The sequence below is a fragment of the Quercus lobata genome, chromosome 1 (genome assembly GCF_001633185.2).
Source record: "Quercus lobata isolate SW786 chromosome 1, ValleyOak3.0 Primary Assembly, whole genome shotgun sequence".
NCBI lineage: Eukaryota > Viridiplantae > Streptophyta > Magnoliopsida > Fagales > Fagaceae > Quercus > Quercus lobata.
In genome coordinates, this window is record NC_044904.1 from 21490608 (window position 1) to 21510911 (window position 20304).

Here is a 20304-nt window from a genome sequence, read left to right on the forward strand (position 1 = left end):
TTAGCAATCATAAAAAAGTAATATACATACACCAAAACCTAAGCCAAAAGTCTCCAACACAAACAATGTAGAACAATGTAAAAGATAAACTTATATCACTTATGAAAAATTCAAGTAAATTAAACCATGCGTAATGCTTTCACACATTTCAAGGAAAAATATTATCGATAGAAAGATATAGATATAAGTATTTAACACACATTAACAAAGATAAAATCGATAGAAAGATATAGATATAAGTATTTAACCACATTAACAAAGATAAAATCTTTAAGATTATCAATCAAACAAGTTTTAAAAACTATGACTCTATCACATAGTAAAGAAAAAAAATAAGTTGGATATAAAAATATAAATATAACCGAATAGAATGAGTACTAAAACTCAACTACGTGAGATATATACAAAAAAAAACTCTTAAGTGTAAGCCCTTCACTATTCTGGCATGTTCTGGAATTGAAGAAATTTTGAACATTCAATTTTGCAATTATTTTAATGTTTTTGGAATATAACCAAATAGAAGATCTCTACCCTCTTGTGCAAAATACATAATGAAACAATGTACAAAAACATGAAACAATGTGGGGCCGAATACATGATGAGACAATGTGCAAAAACATGAAACAATGTGGGGCCAAATATATCAACAAACTTACTGCCTACTCTATTCAAATATATGAAACAATGTGCAAAAAACATGAAACAAACCTGCCTACTGGAAGTCTGGACACTACGTAACGTGAATGAGATGAATCTTGAAAACCGTATGAACTACAAAAAAGAGGGATGGGTTAGAGGCGTCAATAGCAATAGGGTTTTAGAATAAAAAATATTTTATCTCATATCTTGTACTCTTGTGTTTCACTTTAAATATTAGTGATTTAGGGTTTACTAAATTTACAATTATAGTATATATTAGTGCGGGGTGGGGACGGGGCGGGACGGGCCGGGGCAGGTTGGGGATAAAAATACTAAACCCATCCCCACCCCGCCCTGGGGTGCGGGGACAAAATATTGCCCCATCCCCGCCCCACCACCTTTGCGGGGCGTGGTGGGGCGAGGCGGGTTAAAGCGGGGCGGGGTAAAATTGTCATCCCTAATCCAAACACATCCTTAGCATCGACGGGAGAGAAATTGTGGCTCCACAACTAGTAATAATATATTCTATTAATTTTATTTTAAGTATGAAAATACAAAGTTTTATTATTATGTATTCTTTGGTTATTTCTTATGTTTAAAAGTTTCTTATCAATTTAGTTATCCAAGTGAGTGACAACTTCAAAATGCTTTATCATTGTAATTTGTCTTGAGATTCAAATTTAATAGAACAATGATGTGTAAGATTGTGAAGCTCAAAAGCATATACAGCACAATAATATGAGGTTAATCAAAAGCTAAATGGATTTCAATTATATATATATATATATATATATAAGTTTTAGTTGACTTTTACTTTTTCCTATAAAAGTTTTCCTAAAATGATTTAGAAACATATGTCCAAAGGACATACATTAGTACAACCCACAAAATAAATAAATAATCGTTTAACTTTTTATTGACATTTTTGAGGCACAATTTTACAAGGCATAATTCTCATAGATATTCTTTAATTGAGAATAATTTATATTCCATTTTTAAACTCTTTATCAAATTCTACTTAGATTTTATTATATATTTAAACTCTCAATTAGTATCTTGTTTGATCATATTTTCTTTAAGTAGTTAAACAGTTAATTCCAAATATAAAGACTTTTTTTTTTTTTTAAAGTGCATAGTATATACATATTAATACTTAATAATAATAATTATATTTCATAATTAGAGATATATAATATAAAAGTTAAAGTTACGCAATTTTTATTTATTTATAGAAACACGCAAATTTCTTAACTAATCCTAAAAGTTAAAGTTAGGCAAATATGTGAAGTGATGGTTGAAATCATAAATTTTAGTGAAGGTGAAAATTAGTCAGATAATTTCATCCAAGCCGTTGAAAAGGAAGACCATACTTCTAGCATAAAATCATGACCGCAAGATGAGATCCCAAACCAGCTCCAGATCTAGCTGGTGGTCCCCTCCGCAGCACATGCCGATTCCCACGTGACCTTCATTATTACTATATATATATATATATATAAAAAAAAAAGCAAAAACCAAAAAAAAAAAAAAAAAAAGAAGTGGGAAGGGACCAGCTGGAAAAAGCAAGCGCCACTCTCGGCACTAGTGCCCCCATCAAAATCCTCAAAATTCTCAAAGTCTTTGCCCGCTTTCACTTTCGTGAATTCTCTGAAATCTTAGTAATGCTTTGGCGCTCTCTTTTCCATTGAAACTTTGAAGCTCTCAGCTGCTTCAGCTTCAGCATTAGCGAACCACATTCTTTAATTGCTACTACTACTATTCACAAGTTCTGTACGTAGCAGATCTCTCAAGCTTGGTGGAGTCATTTTTCTTTGTAAGAAAAAAAGTTTAAGTGAGAAGAGGCTACGTACCTCGTACCAAGATCAGGGCAAGTTGTAAGCTTCAGAGAGGACTTACATTGAACTTATAGATCGTCCAGCAAAGAAGAAGACTGCTGATAGCAAGACTCGAACTTAAGCAACACCAATCCCCGTTGGCTAGTGGAGTCATTTTTCTAGGTAGGCAACGCCATCCTTTCTTTCTTCTATATTCTTTCATAAACGAGCTCTTTTTTTTTTTTTTTAGGAGCTAGATTCTCTCTCCCTTCCATTTCAAAATTCAAACTTTCCTTTCTTTGCATGAATTTTTATTTTAAGTTTAAAGTCCAATTTATTTATTTATTAATGTTACATTATTATTATTATTATTATTTAAAATTTTATAATTTTATAACTAACTGGGGACAGATTTAAACTGAATGTATTAGTTGAAAATGGCAGAATGTACCATATGAGCTGGTAATGGCTATTTGCTTAAGTTATCCTTTAAAAACTTATACAGGAGGATGACATATTGACATTCTTTTTTTAATGTACAGCTGTACTTTTATGATCATCCTTTTTAAATTGTAGAATATTTAAATTTAGTTTAGAAAATAGAAATTTGACCAAATTTTTAAGAGTAGAAACTAGAAAGTGTTTTTATTTTTAGAGAAAGTGTATTTTAGTTGATAATAACACTAGTTTAAGTAGGTAGGAGTAGTAGTAGTAGAGGATTGTTTTACAACATCATGACGTGGCACGAGAGGACTGGCTAATCGGTTTGGACCTGATTGACCTTCAGTGCATTATCATGGGTTTTTAATTTTGTAATATAAAAAAATAGTTTTTTTTTGTTTTATTTTTAATATTGTGATTATTACATCCACCAAACGCTGCGACAATAGAGTCGGAGGAGATTCCATTTCCAAAGCCTAATCCAATCTCAGACCCAATTTTTGGCCATTAATCAATTGGACGGTCACAATTCAACCGATTAAGTAGGCATATATTATTAACTCGATTTGGTTCTCCACGTCACATTGGGCCTACTGTGATGCAATTCCGTGGGACCCTACTTTAGTAGCTGGCACAGTACACGTGGGGCCCATGTCGAGTATGCATATGAGTTGAAATTATACTTTTCATGTCGCTTTATCGACTCACTCCAACAGTGTATTTGTTGGTCCGTCTTCGAAGCCAAGTTTGAAGTTTGTTTCGCACATTTGACATTTGTACTAACCGTTATTTTTCGAAAAATTATAAATAAAGGAAGTTTCTTACCGTTGGATGTTTGTTTTTTCTCCAAAACTTTGAAAAGTTTCCATATTAATCCAAAAAACACATATTCTATGATTATATAATTTGACCTAAAATCATACCTAACAAAACAAAAATCAAACTTGTGCTACAACTAAACATGGTGGAATAAAAATAGTGCGTACATGGGAAGTAATAGGCAGCCAGTGTAAGATAGATATAACAAAAATTGTGACATTTTATGCGGTAGTAAAACTGTTTAACAAAAGTTTAGCTAATCACTAATGATGAAGATTAGCTAAAGTGATGGTTGAGAAGTCTCTTTCCGATTTGAAAAAGTGTTGCTTTCAAAGAGGTGGGTGATGGGTTTGTTTTTTGTTTTTTATTATCCTTCATACATTCCCTATTTGAATAATTTCAATATCAAGCACCCCATTATTCTCTATCCAGATTATTTGATGTCATTTATCATTTATGTAAGTCTTGTCTGCACTGCCTTTTTTTTACTTCCAGCTACTATTTGTGATGGGCATGCATTCCCAATAATTAATTTTTTGATTTTCTGGGTACATATTTAAGATGTGCTTTCATTTGACTAATCATGTTTAGAATATGAAAAGCAAGTTAGTGGGGGCATGTGGGTTTTGATTTGTCTGATATTTAGAGTACTTTTCAGCTGCCTATGCGCTGCTTTACTAGTTTTTATCAGATTCTCAGGCAAGTTTTGTGGGTTGTCTGGTTTGGCTTTGCTGTTTCTTACTCTCGTGTAGCAGTTGTTCTGAAAATGCTTGTTCATTTTCTACTCTCTTTAGTTAACCATATTTATGTTTATAGGTTGGCCATTTTTGCCTCCATTAATGCCCTTGTCTTCATTTTGGTGAGCTGAGACTGTAGTTATACCTTGAGGTAGGGCTCATATCCAGCTGAATATGTTAATTTTATTATTTGATGTAACTATGCTGAGGTAATGCATATAAGTTTTAAATGACTGGTGGAAATGTGCTAGTTTCTCATGCATTAATGCATTCAAGTTTTTAAGTTTGTGTCATTATCTCTCTGGGTATATAGTTAATTAGCTAATTATTCCAAAATGTAGATGACCAATAACTATACAGAGTAATTATACCAAGAGCTTGAATTTAAAGTCTCCTGCTATAGTCTAACTTTTCACTGGTCCATACATGGCGTGGGAATTTTTAGTACTTAGGTTGGCATGAATTGGAAGTTTCAGATGTTTGTTGGCCAACCATGAAATTGGACATTCCATATATCTCTATTCTTGACTTCAGGGTGTCTATATGTGTCTCAGATTTTCTGAGAATATCGATACCAACTCTAGGTTTCACCAGTGTTCACTCTCCCAGGCTCCCCACACCTTGCTCTCCTCCTGCAATTTCATCCTTTTTAGATGATTTGAAAGTGAAAATTGAACCATGGTTCGTTGTTTTCAGCTCTGTTTTGATGTTCACATCATCTTAATATATGTAACTTGATGGGTTATGAGAGATTTTTTTTCCTCCATTCATTTAAGTTTTTTGATTCATTTCATTAACATTTCCATTTCTTTTTTCTTCCTGCATAGATACTTGGTTTCTTGCTTGAATTAAAATGTTAACTTTTATCAGCTTATGCAGTTTGGAGGGGTTCAAGATCAGTGAAATTTTAAGAGGAAAGCTCTTGTCCCTAATGAAGGTTGATTCAGAACACTCCTTTTCCATTATGTTATTTTATGATTTCTACAACAGTATAATTTTGACTCAGTTTACTTGGTTCTTTCCGTTGCTAAAAAATTTAATGTTATTTAACCAATTTCTTGGGAAAATTACTGAAATTGCTAGGTCTTTTATAACTAATTGAAGATTAAATCCAGGTTTTATTAATTTATATTTTTAAAGCTTGCTATCAGCAGACTTGACTAGTAAGTTTAAAATGACTAGGGAACACTATAATGTTAAACATAATCAGAAATACCTGCTGTCAGTTTGTAAGATCTTGATGCTGAAATTATCGTTTTTCTCTTCTGCAAATTATGAAGTACAAAATTTTGATGATTTGTAAGTGTGTTGAATGGATTCATTCTCTTTCATTCTACTGTTAGGTTGGTAACAAATGAAGCTCCAAACCAAAGTCGTTATTGCTTGTCTCCTCAGCTTGATCTGGATTCAGCAAAGCCATTGTGGTTAGTACTAGAACTTATATTATTTCAGGAATTTGTCTCTGATTATTTTTAGCTTAACAATGGGAAAAACAAGGAAAATATTTACCTGGATTGCAAGCTTCTGAAACTTAAAATGGCCCAAATCCTGCACAAACTTGGGGATTTATGGGCCAACCAAAGAATACACTTGATTTCCCTTATGTTCAACAAGTTGTTGTATAGAATCTGCAAATAGTGTTGCTTTTATTTCAATATTTTAAGCAATTATGTATTTGAAGAGACCTAGTCATGGCATTGCTTCTCAATAATAACATCCACAAATAAAAAGTTATGAAGCTTGTTTCTCAAGTTCAATATTTGGTGGCAGGTGAACTTTCTGATACTTCTGGAGTAAACAAATGGACATGTAAATGTTCTTCTACATATCAAGGAAACCAGAGCTATGCTCTTAAATCCAACTGTTCCACTTCCTGTGATTGCCTTCCAGGTACGCTGCATTTTTATGGTATATGAACCCAGAAGATTTGGTTTGCATGTTAAACTACTGCTGATAAACATTTTGCATAATATCCTCTCTCTAAATCTCTAATTTTTAGTCAATTAATGTATTTGAATTCAACTATATGTGTTCTCATTCTAATTGGTTAAAAGAAAAGTTCCCTTAGAAACTTCTACCAACAGCACACTTACCCATAAGAGAAGATGAGAAAAGAAAAAGTGCATTACTGAGTAGTTCTGTAAACAATTCAATGTTTGTGAGTAATATTCAGTTACCTTTTCAGACTTATTACTGATACCAGGGAACAATGAAGCTTCATAGGGTCTTTTGTAGTTGGGTTAAATATTCAATCAAATGATATTGAACATGTTTATTATCTCTTCTCATTTAATTTGTTTTCACTTGAACCTCCTATGAATTGATGCTAGAACATAAAGTAGGGTAATAACTTCTCACATTGTCATTGTTATATTCTTGGATAAAGTGTGTAGGAGCCTTTGCTGCTGTATTGGGTGTTTTCAATATGATGTTTCTACAATTGAATGGAGAAAGTCTCTGTAAGATGCATGTGTGTGTGTGTGTTTCTCATATGTTTTGATGGGAGCTCTTAGGAGAGATCTGAATGTCCTGGTTCCACTATTTGTTGTATCCTTGCGTGTTGTAAGTTTTTTACACCCATTAGGAGCATTGTGTGTTTTGAGTACCAACAATTGTTTTACTATCCTATGCATTTTTATAATGGTTTCTTTGCATTTATATATAATGTCCATCTAATTATATCATGTATCTCTGGGCAGCTGTGATCACTGTGTCATATGTAATACTAACTTCATTAGATTATCCTCCAATGCAGATGCTGGAGGAAGTGGGGGCACATGGACATGTACCTGTGCTGCTGACGGTTTCCCTAAAGTAGCTTCTAACAATGTTGATACTAATTGTTTTACAGCCTGCAACTGCACTTCTGGTATGTTACTGTGTCTTTTTCTTTCTGTTGAAATCCTTACAGAACCTGAATAACTCAATAGTTAAATTGTCGCTTTGCTATGAATATGATTGATGTTCGCTTCACATAAATTCTCTGTGGAACTGGGTGCTGCTCAAAATCAGAGTGTAGATTATGCATTAACTCTCAGCTTTATAGGGAATAATGATCAAATAATAGTATTCTAGTGGATCTAAAACCTGATATCCTATTCGAATTAAGTTAAGTTATCTTTGATGGTGAAATTGTTTTTTCCTTTGTCTTCTGTTCAAATGTTCTGGAATTGTATGGATAATGACGCATGAATCACCTGCTTTTATATTGAACTTTTTTTATATGTAAGTTATTTGACACTGTTTAGATCAAGGTGCTCAAAAGCTTCTTGGTTTTATGTTTTCTTCTTAATAGGATCTCTCAGCACGGCGCAAGTCTCAAAAAAGCACATTTCAAGCAAAGTTGTTGTTATTGTTCTACTACTATGTGTCATACTCACAACTTTTGCTTTTCTTTCCTCTGCTATGTGCTATTTCTATCGAAGGGACAAGTGCCATCTTCAACCACCAACTCTCTTATTTGATAAAGAAACAAGTTTCAATAGTGCTACCAACTTAATAGGTCGTACAACTTCTTCCGCTGTAGAAACCCATGTTACTATTGATTCCCGCATATATCCTTCCACAGGTAAGTCTTCTGTTACCTTAGTTATAAGGTTGTTGTGATAAAATTGTTTCTTTAACATTTTCTTGCATGTTCATTTCCTTCACAGATTAAAGTATCAAACTTGTTTTTATGTTTTTCTTTTACAATCTTCTAATGTGCTTATTTTTGTCCAACTTTGGAGTTCATAATTAAATCATCATAAATCCTCATTTTCTACTTCACAGGGTGCTTTCAGAAGGCTTCTTCTTTATTTAGAAACCAAAGGGGGAATATACATGGAACAATTGTCCGGTTTTCATACTCTCAATTGGAAAGTGCAACTGAAAAGTTCTCAAACTCTAACCTTATAGGAGTTGGAGGAAGCAGCTCTGTTTATCGTGGTCAGCTCAAAAACGGAAGAACTGTTGCAATTAAGCGACTAATAACTCAGGGTGGACCAGATGCAGACTCTCTATTTTTAACAGAGGTACTACCCTGATTTGTCATGGTTTTGTTTCTTGGTTAAAATCATAGCATTTCCACATATCTTTAAAAAAGAAGGAATTATTTGATTTTCTTCCCATTTGTTGTGGGCATTTTGCACCATCTCTTTGCTCAGATTGAACTGTTATCCAGACTTCACCATTGTCATGTGGTGCCTTTGCTTGGCTACTGCTCAGAATTTCTAGGAAAAGATGCTGAGAGGCTACTGGTATTTGAGTACATGCCTAATGGTACTTTAAGAGAGAGCTTGGATGGTTACTTAGGGAAAAATATTGATTGGGCTACTCGAGTTACAATTGCAATTGGTGCTGCAAAGGGCTTGGAATATCTTCATGAAGCAGCTGCTCCAAGGATTCTGCATAGTGATGTCAAATCAACAAACATTCTTCTGGATGAAAATTGGAGGGCTAAAGTAAGAACTTGATTGTTTTAGACATATTATGTGGTTATAAAATGTTAGTAAGCAAACTCCCGTTTCATAGAGAATCTAATCTAATTTTACTAGTAACCTTTTTTTACCCTTAGAGAAATTGGTTATTTCAGATGGTTGACTGATTGTCTTGGAAGTGTGAAGTTCTTGTTTCCTTGTGAAATAAAATGAGAGAACTTTGAAAATAAGTAATCACCTATTCTCCCAGTGGACATACCTATAGTGATTTTTTTTCCTATTTACTTCATGTATGTACAGATAACTGATCTTGGCATGGCTAAAAGCTTAAGAGTGGATGGTCCACCCAGCTGTTCCAGTTCTCCAGCAAAAATGCAGGGGACTTTTGGTTATTTTGCACCTGAGTATGCAATTGTTGGAAAGGCCTCTCTAAAATCAGATGTTTTCAGCTTTGGGGTAGTTCTTCTTGAGCTTATTAGTGGCCGGCAGCCCATCTATAAATTGGCAAGCAAAGCAGAAGAAAGCCTTGTCATATGGGTATGGTATATCCTCATTGTGTTTTTGCATTAAACCAATGTTTCTAAATGCATGTTCTATCTCATCTACTATCATGAACTTTCTTCTTCTTTTCTTTTTAAGAATGAAATAATCAAAATATCAAATGGCTTGTGTCCTGTCCCCCATGGTTAAAACACTTTGTTTTACGCTTTCAGCTTTTAAAGCAGTGCAAGAGAGTTTACCCTAGGTCAAGTTGAAATGCTTCTATGCATTGTGGGACACTTCTATGAGAGAATTGGTTTGCTTGACACGTGGACTTTAATATTTATCTCAACTTTTAATATTGTTTGCAGACTTATGAAAGAGTCCACCTTCATTTACTAAAAAAATTGTGTAAGCATTTTGAGTGTATTATGCAATTTTTTTGAGAATACATTGTTGTTATTTGAAGCTTCTGCCATCATACAGCTGAGCTAATTGACACCCAACTGATATTTTCATCAGTGTTTTATAACATCTTGGAGTATATGCTGATCTTCAACTGACCTCAATTTGCACATTTGGCGTTTTTCAACAGGCAGCCATATTTTAAAAAACTTTTATATCTATATTGTGTTTGAAAAAATCAGGAAAAATTAATCCATGTTTATTTATTTTCATGTAGGCTACCCCTCGTTTACAAGACAGTAGGCGAGTAATTACAGAGTTGCCTGATCCATGTTTAAACGGGAATTTCCCAGAAGAAGAGATGCAGATAATGGCTTACCTAGCAAAGGAGTGCCTGTTACTGGATCCTGATGATCGACCAACCATGAGTGAGGCTGTTCAAATACTATCAACTATTGCACCTGAGAAATCTAGAAGGAGAAATCTTCCTGTAAATTTTTATCAGGTAATCAATTTGTGTCATTATTTTCTAGGTACTTTTGACTTTCTTATCACAGGTTTTCTTGTTTCTCTGGTCGGTATTTTACTAATGATTACTGGACCACCACGGGAAAGCCCTCATAAATCTTCATTGCTTAAACTTTTCGGCTCTCCTTGGCAGAGGCCTAGCTGATAAAAAATACCCTTTATAAGTGATTTTAAATCTTCTATATAGCAGTGACATTAATAATGCATTTTTACTGAATTGTTTTAGGGAGGATCAACCAAGTATAATTGATACGTACTGAGAATTCTTATTTGATCCTGCCTTTTCTTCTCCAAACTATTTTTGACTACTTAATTGAACATAGTTTAGCATTTTGTTTCTCTCCCAAGTTGTTTTTTCTAAATCTCAGCAGACAGTTGAGGAATATTTTTGTAAATAACCATACGATGGCAAACTATTAAGTCAATTAAAATTGGATACACAAGTGATAGAATGAATAAAAATTAATATTTCAATCTAATTATTACAAGTTAAAAGTACCCGTCTGGGTGCAGCTTAGTGGTGGGAAACTTGGGATGAGCTATAGACCCATACATCCTAGGTTTTGATCCCCACTATACCTGATATATTGTGTATCTGGGGTTTACTCCCTAGGAATGGGTCCAAAGGGCCTTGCCTTAGTGAGGTTCCACATCATCTAAAAATTATTATCAGATAAAGTCTTTGCTTCTTGCCTTCTAGGCAACTAGCCATGGTGCACATGCAATATATCTGTGCTAATAAAACAAAAAGGTTGTGTAAAAATTTAGGAGAAATAAGTAATTGTTTATTTTTATCATAGTCAAGAATAAATCTAGTATGGTAAAAGTTATTCAAATTACCTTGCATTAAACTTGAGCTAGATTTTTCAACTGATCATTTTTTTAATTTTCCATGTAGACTCATGGGATGAAAAGTGAATTGTACATTCAGAGACCTAACAACCAAGTAGAGGGTAGTGATGCAGAGTCTCAGATGCCTGCCCCAGCCAGTAAACGGTCAAATCGCTGTTCACTACAACTTTCAGGCCCCATTGATACAGAGGAGATAAGGCCAGCCTCATCGAGTAAAGAATCAACTGAGAGTTCACTGCCAGTAGATATTGACAGAATGCTGCGTGTTGGAATCAACAGAGAAGCAGACACTGTTTCCACCAATTTTATAGAGAAGTTGATCCTCTTGACTTCCAATAGTAGGAGTTGGCATGCCTCAGATGATGAACCAGTGGACTTAACTGAGCCACGGCTTGAATCATTCCGCGTGGCCAATAAGACCCTTTGACAAAAACTACCTGACATGTGCACAGGGCTTAAGTAAAAGAGGGAAGAAAAAAAAAAAAAATTTCCTGGTAACATATGGTTTGTGGTTGTACAAGTTTGTTAAAGCATTTACTTGGTTGAAGATTGTTCAGAGGATTTCATATAGGAAGCAAGCAGATTTTTAGTTAGTTTTTTCCCCCTTTAAAGAAGAAGAGCAAATTATAGGCTATCTTGTTAGATGATCATATAAGTTTCTCTGTTGTATTTTATGTATTTTAATTGTTTATGTACAGATGGAATATAGAAAATTCAAATGGTATGTTTGGAGATGGATCAGATGTGATATGTGCTTGAGACATGCATGTTGTATATTGAGTTTGGCAGGTTTGGCCAAAGGTCATGTTAGAGAGGCAAGGATCAGATAATCATACGTCAGACATAAGACATGCTGAGCACAGACATAAATTACTTTTGTAATTGTAACTAAGTCATGTTCCCTGAAGGACCCAAGTAGTAGGAGGTTTTCTTTAGTTGATTTCAGCTTCGGCCTAACTAATTTTGAGGGTAAAAAAATTTGGGGGATATTAGTCTTGAACTACAATTATCATCTAATTTTTTGTGTCAAAGGGAAATATGTAGTCATGTACAGCAGGAGAATAGAACAATGCCAAATTGTGAGTTGTTAGCAGCAGGGGAATAGAACAATGCCAAATTGTGAGTTGTTAGCCTCGTTATAGGTATAACTAAATAAGTTTTTGTTGAGAAGATATAACTAAATAAGTTGGTTCCATTCGTCAAAATGAATATAAAGATTAAAGTAAATGTTATGTGCCATCTGTTGCACCAATTCTCTTCAACCTATGTACGAGTTTATAGCTTGGACCGACCGATCACCATGTGTTGGGGAATTTTAAATCAAGCTCACCAATGAGATCCAATGGTGCGACAAGATTCAGCCATGTACTTTTTATCTTAGAGGTCTTAGCGAATTCCATATGTTTCGCTGTGTATGTTTGGGGTAAGTCTAAGTGGTTAAACTAGTTGTCAATATGCACTTATTACACTCTTGACTTAGTTCATGCGGTAGTTGGAGTCTAATAAAAATTTGGAGTACACGTTTGAATGGTAGATAGAGGGTATAACTTGAGGCAAGGATGGTTTCATATATTTTGAAATACATAGCATCTACCTTCACGGGAAAGAGGGTCCCATCTACTGCCAAATAGTTGTATTTTCAGCAATGGATCCACCTCCACCACCATCGACACCACTGCTTGGCCCAGCTCCACCTGGTGGAGGATTCTTAGGCTGCTGGTGAGATGTTCTTCCCTTAACTTCTGTCTGATCTGCATGACAAGTCAATGAAGCTGGTATTTTGACATTATGTTAGATGTACTTTTTTTTCCTTTAAATTTATGGTTTTGGTTTTCATTCTGCAGTGTATGGTTTCTGTGCTGCTGTGGTTTGTTTAGAAGCTGCTTTCCTCCACTCTTTGAGTCTGGGCCTCCCCCTCCCTAGTGGTGGTGCATTACTTTTGTACCTAATTTTCTAAGAGATGTATTGTTTGTGTATTTTGCGGGAAATAGTAACCAATGTCTAGTTGGCTTCTGATTTAGTCATTAAATTGTACTAGTGTAACCTTAAATTTTGTGGCAATGATGCCTTTTTATCCTCTTATTCATCTTGTTTCATGAATGTTCTCTATGTGGAAGTCTAAGTCCCGGTTGCAGATGTTCCAGTTGTGTAAACTCCTCACATTTGTGCTCTTTGTATTTGTGTTCTCACAATTTTTTGATGTGAGGGTTTGGAGTGGTCACAGCCAAGGTCTTTCTTATTGTGTGGCTTTGTGAAAGAAGCTGTATTCTTTGTGTGTGTGTGTTTGGTGATTTAATTTTGTTTTCGTTATTATTGATTTGAATCCTATGAGTGCTATTTCATATCAAAGCTAAGTTAGAAATTAATTTGTTAGTAACCAAGTACCAAGTATAAGGCGGAGAAGTTTTGTGGCAAGGAAAATTTTTTCTTTGTCAAAGGCGAATGAAGGATCTCCTGATCCAACAAGAAGTTTTGTGTAAACTCCTCACATTTGTGCTCTTTGCATTTGTGTTCTCACAATTTTTTGATGTGAGGGTTTGGAGTGGTCACAGCCAAGGTCTTTCTTATTGTGTGGCTTTGTGAAAGAAGCTGTATTCTTTGTGTGTGTGTGTGTTTGGTGATTTAATTTTGTTTTCGTTATTATTGATTTGAATCCTATGAGTGCTATTTCATATCAAAGCTAAGTTAGAAATTAATTTGTTAGTAACCAAGCACCAAGTATAAGGCGGAGAAGTTTTGTGGCAAGGAAAAATTTTTCTTTGTCAAAGGCGAATGAAGGATCACCTGATCCAACAAGGAGTTCATTTTTAACATACCATTGTCAATGGCATCACACTTATGCACTTGTTGCAATCAATGCCTTAAATTTTAGGAAATAATGAGCAAATAAAAGTTTATGATAGCTTGGCAAAAGATTCATTCAACCTTTTGTATTTGTTCTTCACTTGGTTTGATAATCATATGAGCATAATTGTCCTCCATCTAGTAGTGAAATAAAAATAAAAGGTTTCCTTTGGATCTTGTTTAATAGTATCAAAATCTATTCTTGTAAATATTATTGATATTGCTTAGTAACTCCATGAATGTGTGTATTCCTAATTTCTTGTCCTCGAGTCTTCCAAAGTCATAAACAAATGGAGGGCTCCTCCAATTAAAGAGTTCTAAAAGATTTGGGCCAACAGATCTTCATCAGTCTCTGGTAGTTAAAGGCCCACACGTACATAAGTGGGCAATAGTACAACAGTGAATTGGGTGGTACTTAAGCTTTTGGAAAAAGGGACAAGCTTTGCATGTATAGGGCCTCGAAAAGGGGTTGGCTTTGTGATAGGGTGGTCTCTTCTTCTTGATTGTCAAACACATTATGAAAAACAATAGCTTAGGTATGAGTTCTTTGTTCTTGAAACTTTGGAGGATAGCTTGCATATCTTCCCTACCATTATGGTTAGGAGGTCCCTAACTCTGCCAAAGAATCCTTGGGCCATTGGGGTTGAGTGGGTTAAGGAACTAATTGCTTATTGGTGGATTGAGAAATAAGCTTGTGTTGGGCTGAATGGTAGGCTTGATGATGGGTTTGTAGTGACTCTTGAATCTTGAATGGTAAAATGGAAGTTGTCTTTGGGTAAATAAAAAATGTTAGAATATTGGACATGAACTCAAGTGTTTGTGGGCTAGAAGATGATTAACTATGTTGGGTAAAATGTTTAGGCTTGAAGTGTTTGGACTATTAGGCTTGAACCCTAGAGAGATAATTTGATGGTTAGGCTTGAATCTTGTAGGCCACAACATGGTGATCTTGGATCCCAACTCTCTGACTACTAAGGGTGTCCACGGGTCGATCGGACTCAAGTTGAGGGTCAACTCGTGATTCGACCTGATCTCATCGAGTGTTAGAGTATGTCACCCATCGTCGATTGACAATCGTCGGGTTTTTGACTGCTGTTTGCCTTCGGGTTTACGGACTGGTTCGGTTGGGCTAGCGGTTGGCTTTAGATCTACAATCACACACAAAAAAACCCCTAAATCACAGTACAATGCACAACATCAAATTGCACCACAACCATCGCTGTAGCCACCTCACCATACTCATATTACCCATGGCCAACTGCTGCATTTATAGTACCAGAAAATTACAAAAGTGATGAGCAAGAGTAAGTGACAGTAGAAAGGGATGAGGTTAATGAGTTGTATTTTATTTCAAAGAGAATGATGATAAAAGAACTTACACTTGCAAATGAGAAGAATTTCGTTTTTAGCTTTTGATTTCAAAGAGATTTCCCAAGAGTAAGAGCTTCAAATTAGAGGTAATGTTTGATAAGGATAAAATATGAGTTTAATAAATTAATTAAGAGACAAGTTTGCATAGAAAAAAGGAATGGAAGAGATAAGGCTTCAATATGTGTCAGCCATGCAATGAGTTAGAATTTTAAAAGCCAATCAGGGAGAGACACTTATCAAACATATAGAAAAAATTATTTAACTCACATACCTTAGTTGGTTCGATTATAACGGGTTGCAAATATACAAATCCAACATCCGAACCTGAATTTTGTCAGATTTAAATGTTTACACCCATATCCGACTGAAACTTATTTGGAGCTGACCCATATCTGATCAAGTTGAGTCGGTCTGGTCGGTTTTGGTTAGGTCCGAGTTGGTTTGGACACCCCTACTGACTACTCTTTTGAAGCGGACACACTTGTCAACTTTCATCATAAATTATGGTCCCAAGTTTTACCTCGCATCATTTGGACTCAGATTTCTATTAAGGCATTTGCCCTAAGTGTTGGAGAAATTATTAGGTTTACTAGGCTGTTGAAGTGATCCTCCTATCCAATGAAATAATGCCACCTATACAGGTGTGTAAGTTAGCTTCCTAATCACCACATGAAAAAAAAAATCACCAATTGATATCACATTTGTATAGGTGACAACATTTTATTAATTGGGAGGATCACTTCAACAATCTTCCTTATGAACTTAATAATTTCTCCAACTGTTGGACTTGAACCTCCAATAAACAAGAGAAAACAACAACACGAGCAAAATGACATGGATTAAAGATGGGAGATCCTAGAGGAAGGTTTTACATGGGTACAAGGAGCACTCGCAGCAATGGAGCTAAAATTTTAGCTTTTTAGCTCCACCAAAAGTTATTTTATCTATTTTACCTACACACATGCTGCAGCAGTGGATCTATTTTAGCTTTCAACACAATAAAATAATATAAACATCACAATAAAATAATATATCCACTACAATAAACAACAATTACAACCACCTGTAACCTCCACCGCTACTGCCGCCGCTGCCGCCGCCATCGCCGACTCTTCTACCGCCACCGTTGCCACAGAAAATTCTAAAATACCGCCACTGACTCTTCTAAACTTCCCTACACACAGAAAATTCTCAAACTTACATTTATATCAAAACTTAAAATACTTAGAATTATATCAATAGAACATGATTATGCATATCAAAACTCAAAACTTCCCTGCACATAGAAAATTCCCAAACGTACATTTATATCAAAACTCAAAACCAAACTAACAATTTCTCATTAAAATGACCACAAGAAATGTGTGCCCTGTTTCTAGTTTTGTGCAACAGAACATATCCAACAAAATCCACCCAAATCAGAGCACACCATCTTACAAAATCCATATCACAAAATCCATAATCCTCATCATCATCATCAATGAGAAACTACCGTATTCATCCATTAAGAACATTAATCATCATCATCATCACTCACACTTACCAAACCATAATCATCATCAATCTACCAAAATCACCAAGCCAATAATCCAGAACAACAATAAAAAATCATATTTCAAAAATAAAAAACAGAGACATCCACATGAAGTGGATCCAAATCAAAAACCCAAAGTGGATCAGCGGATTGGCGGAAGAGTATACCCAAATCAAAAATCCAAAGCATCCACATGAAGAAGACAGAGACTAACTTGAAGTGGATCGGCGGAAGAGAAGTGCATCGAGGCAGATCGGCGGTGTGGGTCTGAACTTGACGATGGCGACATCGTTGAGAGAGTGAGCTTGAGAGGCTTGAGATGAGAGCTGACAGTGAAATAGAGAGAGTGAATGAGATCGGATTTGATAAAATGAAAAAAAAAAAAAAAAAAAAAAAAAAAAAAAAAAAAAAAAAAAAGAAGCAAGTTGTATCGGAGTGAGCTTGAGGTGGACGGGCCGACGATGACAGTGAGCTTGAGAGGAGAGATGACAGTGAGCTTGAGAGAGTGAATGAGTGCTCTGACCGAAGAGAGTGAAATGAAAAAAAAAAAAAAAAAAAAGAGAAAAGTTGTATCGGCTGTGAATAAATTTTTTTTTTTTTTTTGCTCCAAGCTACAGTGCACATTTATCTATAGATGTGCACTGTAGCAATTCATCTAAAATTTTTAAGTATGGCTCCACTGCTGTAGGAGTTTTTTTTTTTGGGTGTTTTGGTGGAGCTAAAATAGCATTATAGCTATTTAGCTCCACTGCTGCGAATGCTCTTAAGGTAGGTTTTAAGGTTCTCCCATAGGCAAGGACATTATGTACCTCCCAACATATGACATGAGGAGTGTCACATTGGTCATCGGGTTGGTAGTTTCTCGAGGGTACTAGTGTCCAAGGGAGAGGACGATCCAATGTTACAACTACCGAGGTAGGTGGACTAAGGCATGCAATGCAATCACACATCACATAATGCAAGCACACAACATGGAGTGAATGCATGAAGCACACAAAAAAAATGATAATTATCAAATCATAAAACAACAAAGTACAACTAGTGTAAACTATTTGGCCATTTTATTATAATTTTGGAGTCCATCACTTAATATCTCGAATGGAGTTCTCATTGTGAAAAACATGACACGAGGTGGTGATCTGTAAGGTGGAGATTCAATTGTAAATGTCTTTCCTAACCCAAGGGACTAATATTGGAGTTGCCACTTAATTTAATTTACAATAAAAAAATTAAGAAAAAAAAGCCTTCAAAATTTTTATTAATATGTTAACATATTACGAAAAGACTTTAGAAAGTAAACAAGCACTTTATGGCTTTATGTTCAAGATACAAGCTAAAAGATAAAATATAAGACTTAATTCTTAGTTACAATCTAATGAAGAATAAGATTATAAAAAGAAAATTTGCATGGATAACATTGTTTGGAGACTAAGTTGTGGAGTGGAAATGTGTTTGTCACCCATCTCATCTAGTAGTATAATTAGTCTCATGGGTTACATAACATGCAAAGACATGTTTATGTAGCTTATTCATTCATCACACAATCAATTAACACATATTGTAAAAATAAATAAAAGAAAAATTAATGTAGTTCACATATATCATTCTCCACGAAAATTGAAATTGACAATGAAAAAAAAAAAAAAAAAAAAAAAAAAAAACCTACAAAATGACACATAAAATGAATTAAAAGCATGAATTAAATCAATCACAATTTTATCCATAAAAAATACACATAGTCCTAATGCCTAAGAATGCATAGACATCATTAGTGTGCAAAAGAATGTGTGATTATGTTCAAGAGATTAAATTACAAGTATCACTAAATACCTATGGATCAAATTCATAACCCAAAGTGTAATTAAAATTAAAACAACACATTGTTATTTATTTTTTAATAAATATAAACTATGATTAAAAATTATAATTTAATAAACATAATGCAAGGTAATATAACAGAGATTAAATTGACTATCTAGATACAAGCCGTTACCTATGTTGTCGTGGTGTATGATGTTGAAATGTTTGATTTTCAATTTTGATCGACTCTTTTTTTGATTGGTTAACCCTAATCTTGAATTTTTTTTTGAGTAAACAGTAATACTTATTAGAACACACACAAAAATAGTAATATTAGTATTTTAAACAGGATTTATAATATATTACATAACCAGAGATTAAATTGACTATCTAGATACAAGCCGTTACTTGTGTTGTTGTGGTATATGATGTTGAAATGTTTGATTTTCAATTTTGATCGACTCTTTTTTTGATTGGGCAACCCTAATCTTGATTTTTTTGAGTAAACAGTTATACTTATTAGAATACACACAAAAATAGTAATATTAGTATTTTAAACAAGATTTATAATATATTACATAATCAGAGTACAATTACAAAAGGGTCTAAACAAAAATATAAATATATATATATATATATATATATATTTATATTGTGGGGGGTAAAAGACCGGGAAGCCCATATCAATATCTACATTGGGTTAAGGGCCCAGTCCAAGGAAGAACCCCTCCTCGGCCATGGGAAGAATCCCTCCTCGGCTAGATATGGTCGAGGACAAAGGGAATGGCTTATCACTGAGAGAGGCACTTCGGGTCACTTTATGGAACAGGAAAAGTACTAAAACAGAAAAGGACAACGGGGAAATTAGAAATGTCTAAGAGAAAAGCTGTCATTATTGCATTCAGTGCCTTGTACCTGACATAACCATACTTTTCTGCTTTTACAACCACTTCGCTGCCATTATTGCATTCAGGGTCTTGTACCTGACATAGCCATACTTTTCTGCCTTTACAACCACTCCCAACAACTTGAGGGAAAGGCTGATGGGACAAGTATCAGCGCTAGGAACCCAATTTAGGAAGAAAGAAACTACTATAAAAGAGGGTGAAGGGAAGCAGAAAAGGGAGGGCTGAAACCCCTATCACTCAAGAGGCTCCAGAAAAAGCTCCTCGAGCCGTGCTGAGGACCAACCCTATATGATAAACCTAGTTCATCCTGATTTCACCGTGATAAACACCATGTTAGCTATTGCCCATGCACTAAAGTTTAGCTCTTCGTCCTACTCTCTACAAATTTATTGTACCGGGTTTACTGGTCCAAGATCCTATACATCTTGAACTTGGGCTGCAAAACGTGACCCTACACACACATATATATATTTTATTCATGAGAAGTTGAGAACATAAACAACCGATTTTTAAATTTTATAAATTCCAAACTATCCTCTCGGATTATCATAGACTTGTATATCCATAATTTTTTATTTATTTCATTGAGAGTTTGTGACTAACAGGATTTAAGGTTTTTTTTTAGTTTATTTTAATCAGTTTCTCAAAATTAAGGCCTCTTTGGACTAGTGAAAGGTTCGACCCAATTGATCAAATCCATCGGATCGGGTTTAG

The 20304-nt window shown here is 34.7% G+C and overlaps 1 protein-coding gene and 1 long non-coding RNA gene across 14 annotated transcripts; both read left to right on the top strand.

Moving 5' to 3' along the window:
• The first annotated feature begins 2247 nt into the window (after positions 1–2247).
• Positions 2248–11874, top strand: LOC115983120 (receptor-like serine/threonine-protein kinase NCRK). 13 transcript variants are annotated; one of them, XM_031105785.1, is made up of 12 exons: positions 2248–2636; positions 4530–4601; positions 5321–5387; positions 5794–5874; positions 6221–6340; positions 7206–7319; positions 7746–8018; positions 8222–8463; positions 8596–8892; positions 9169–9405; positions 10031–10258; positions 11180–11874. In XM_031105785.1, exons 4-12 carry the CDS (start codon positions 5805–5807, stop codon positions 11558–11560), a joined length of 1962 nt encoding a protein of 653 aa, XP_030961645.1. In that variant the 5' UTR covers positions 2248–2636; positions 4530–4601; positions 5321–5387; positions 5794–5804; the 3' UTR covers positions 11561–11874. The 13 variants fall into 13 exon arrangements, with proteins under 13 accessions (XP_030961645.1, XP_030961638.1, XP_030961689.1 ...); XM_031105778.1 differs by having other exon boundaries at positions 5330–5387; XM_031105775.1 differs by lacking the exon at positions 2248–2636 and adding an exon at positions 4144–4171 and having other exon boundaries at positions 5330–5387.
• Positions 11875–12682: 808 nt separating this feature from the next.
• On the top strand, positions 12683–13269 carry LOC115987297. The gene is made up of 2 exons (XR_004091048.1): positions 12683–12852; positions 12978–13269. It is a non-coding gene; the product is annotated as an uncharacterized LOC115987297 (long non-coding RNA).
• The last annotated feature ends 7035 nt before the right edge of the window (positions 13270–20304 follow it).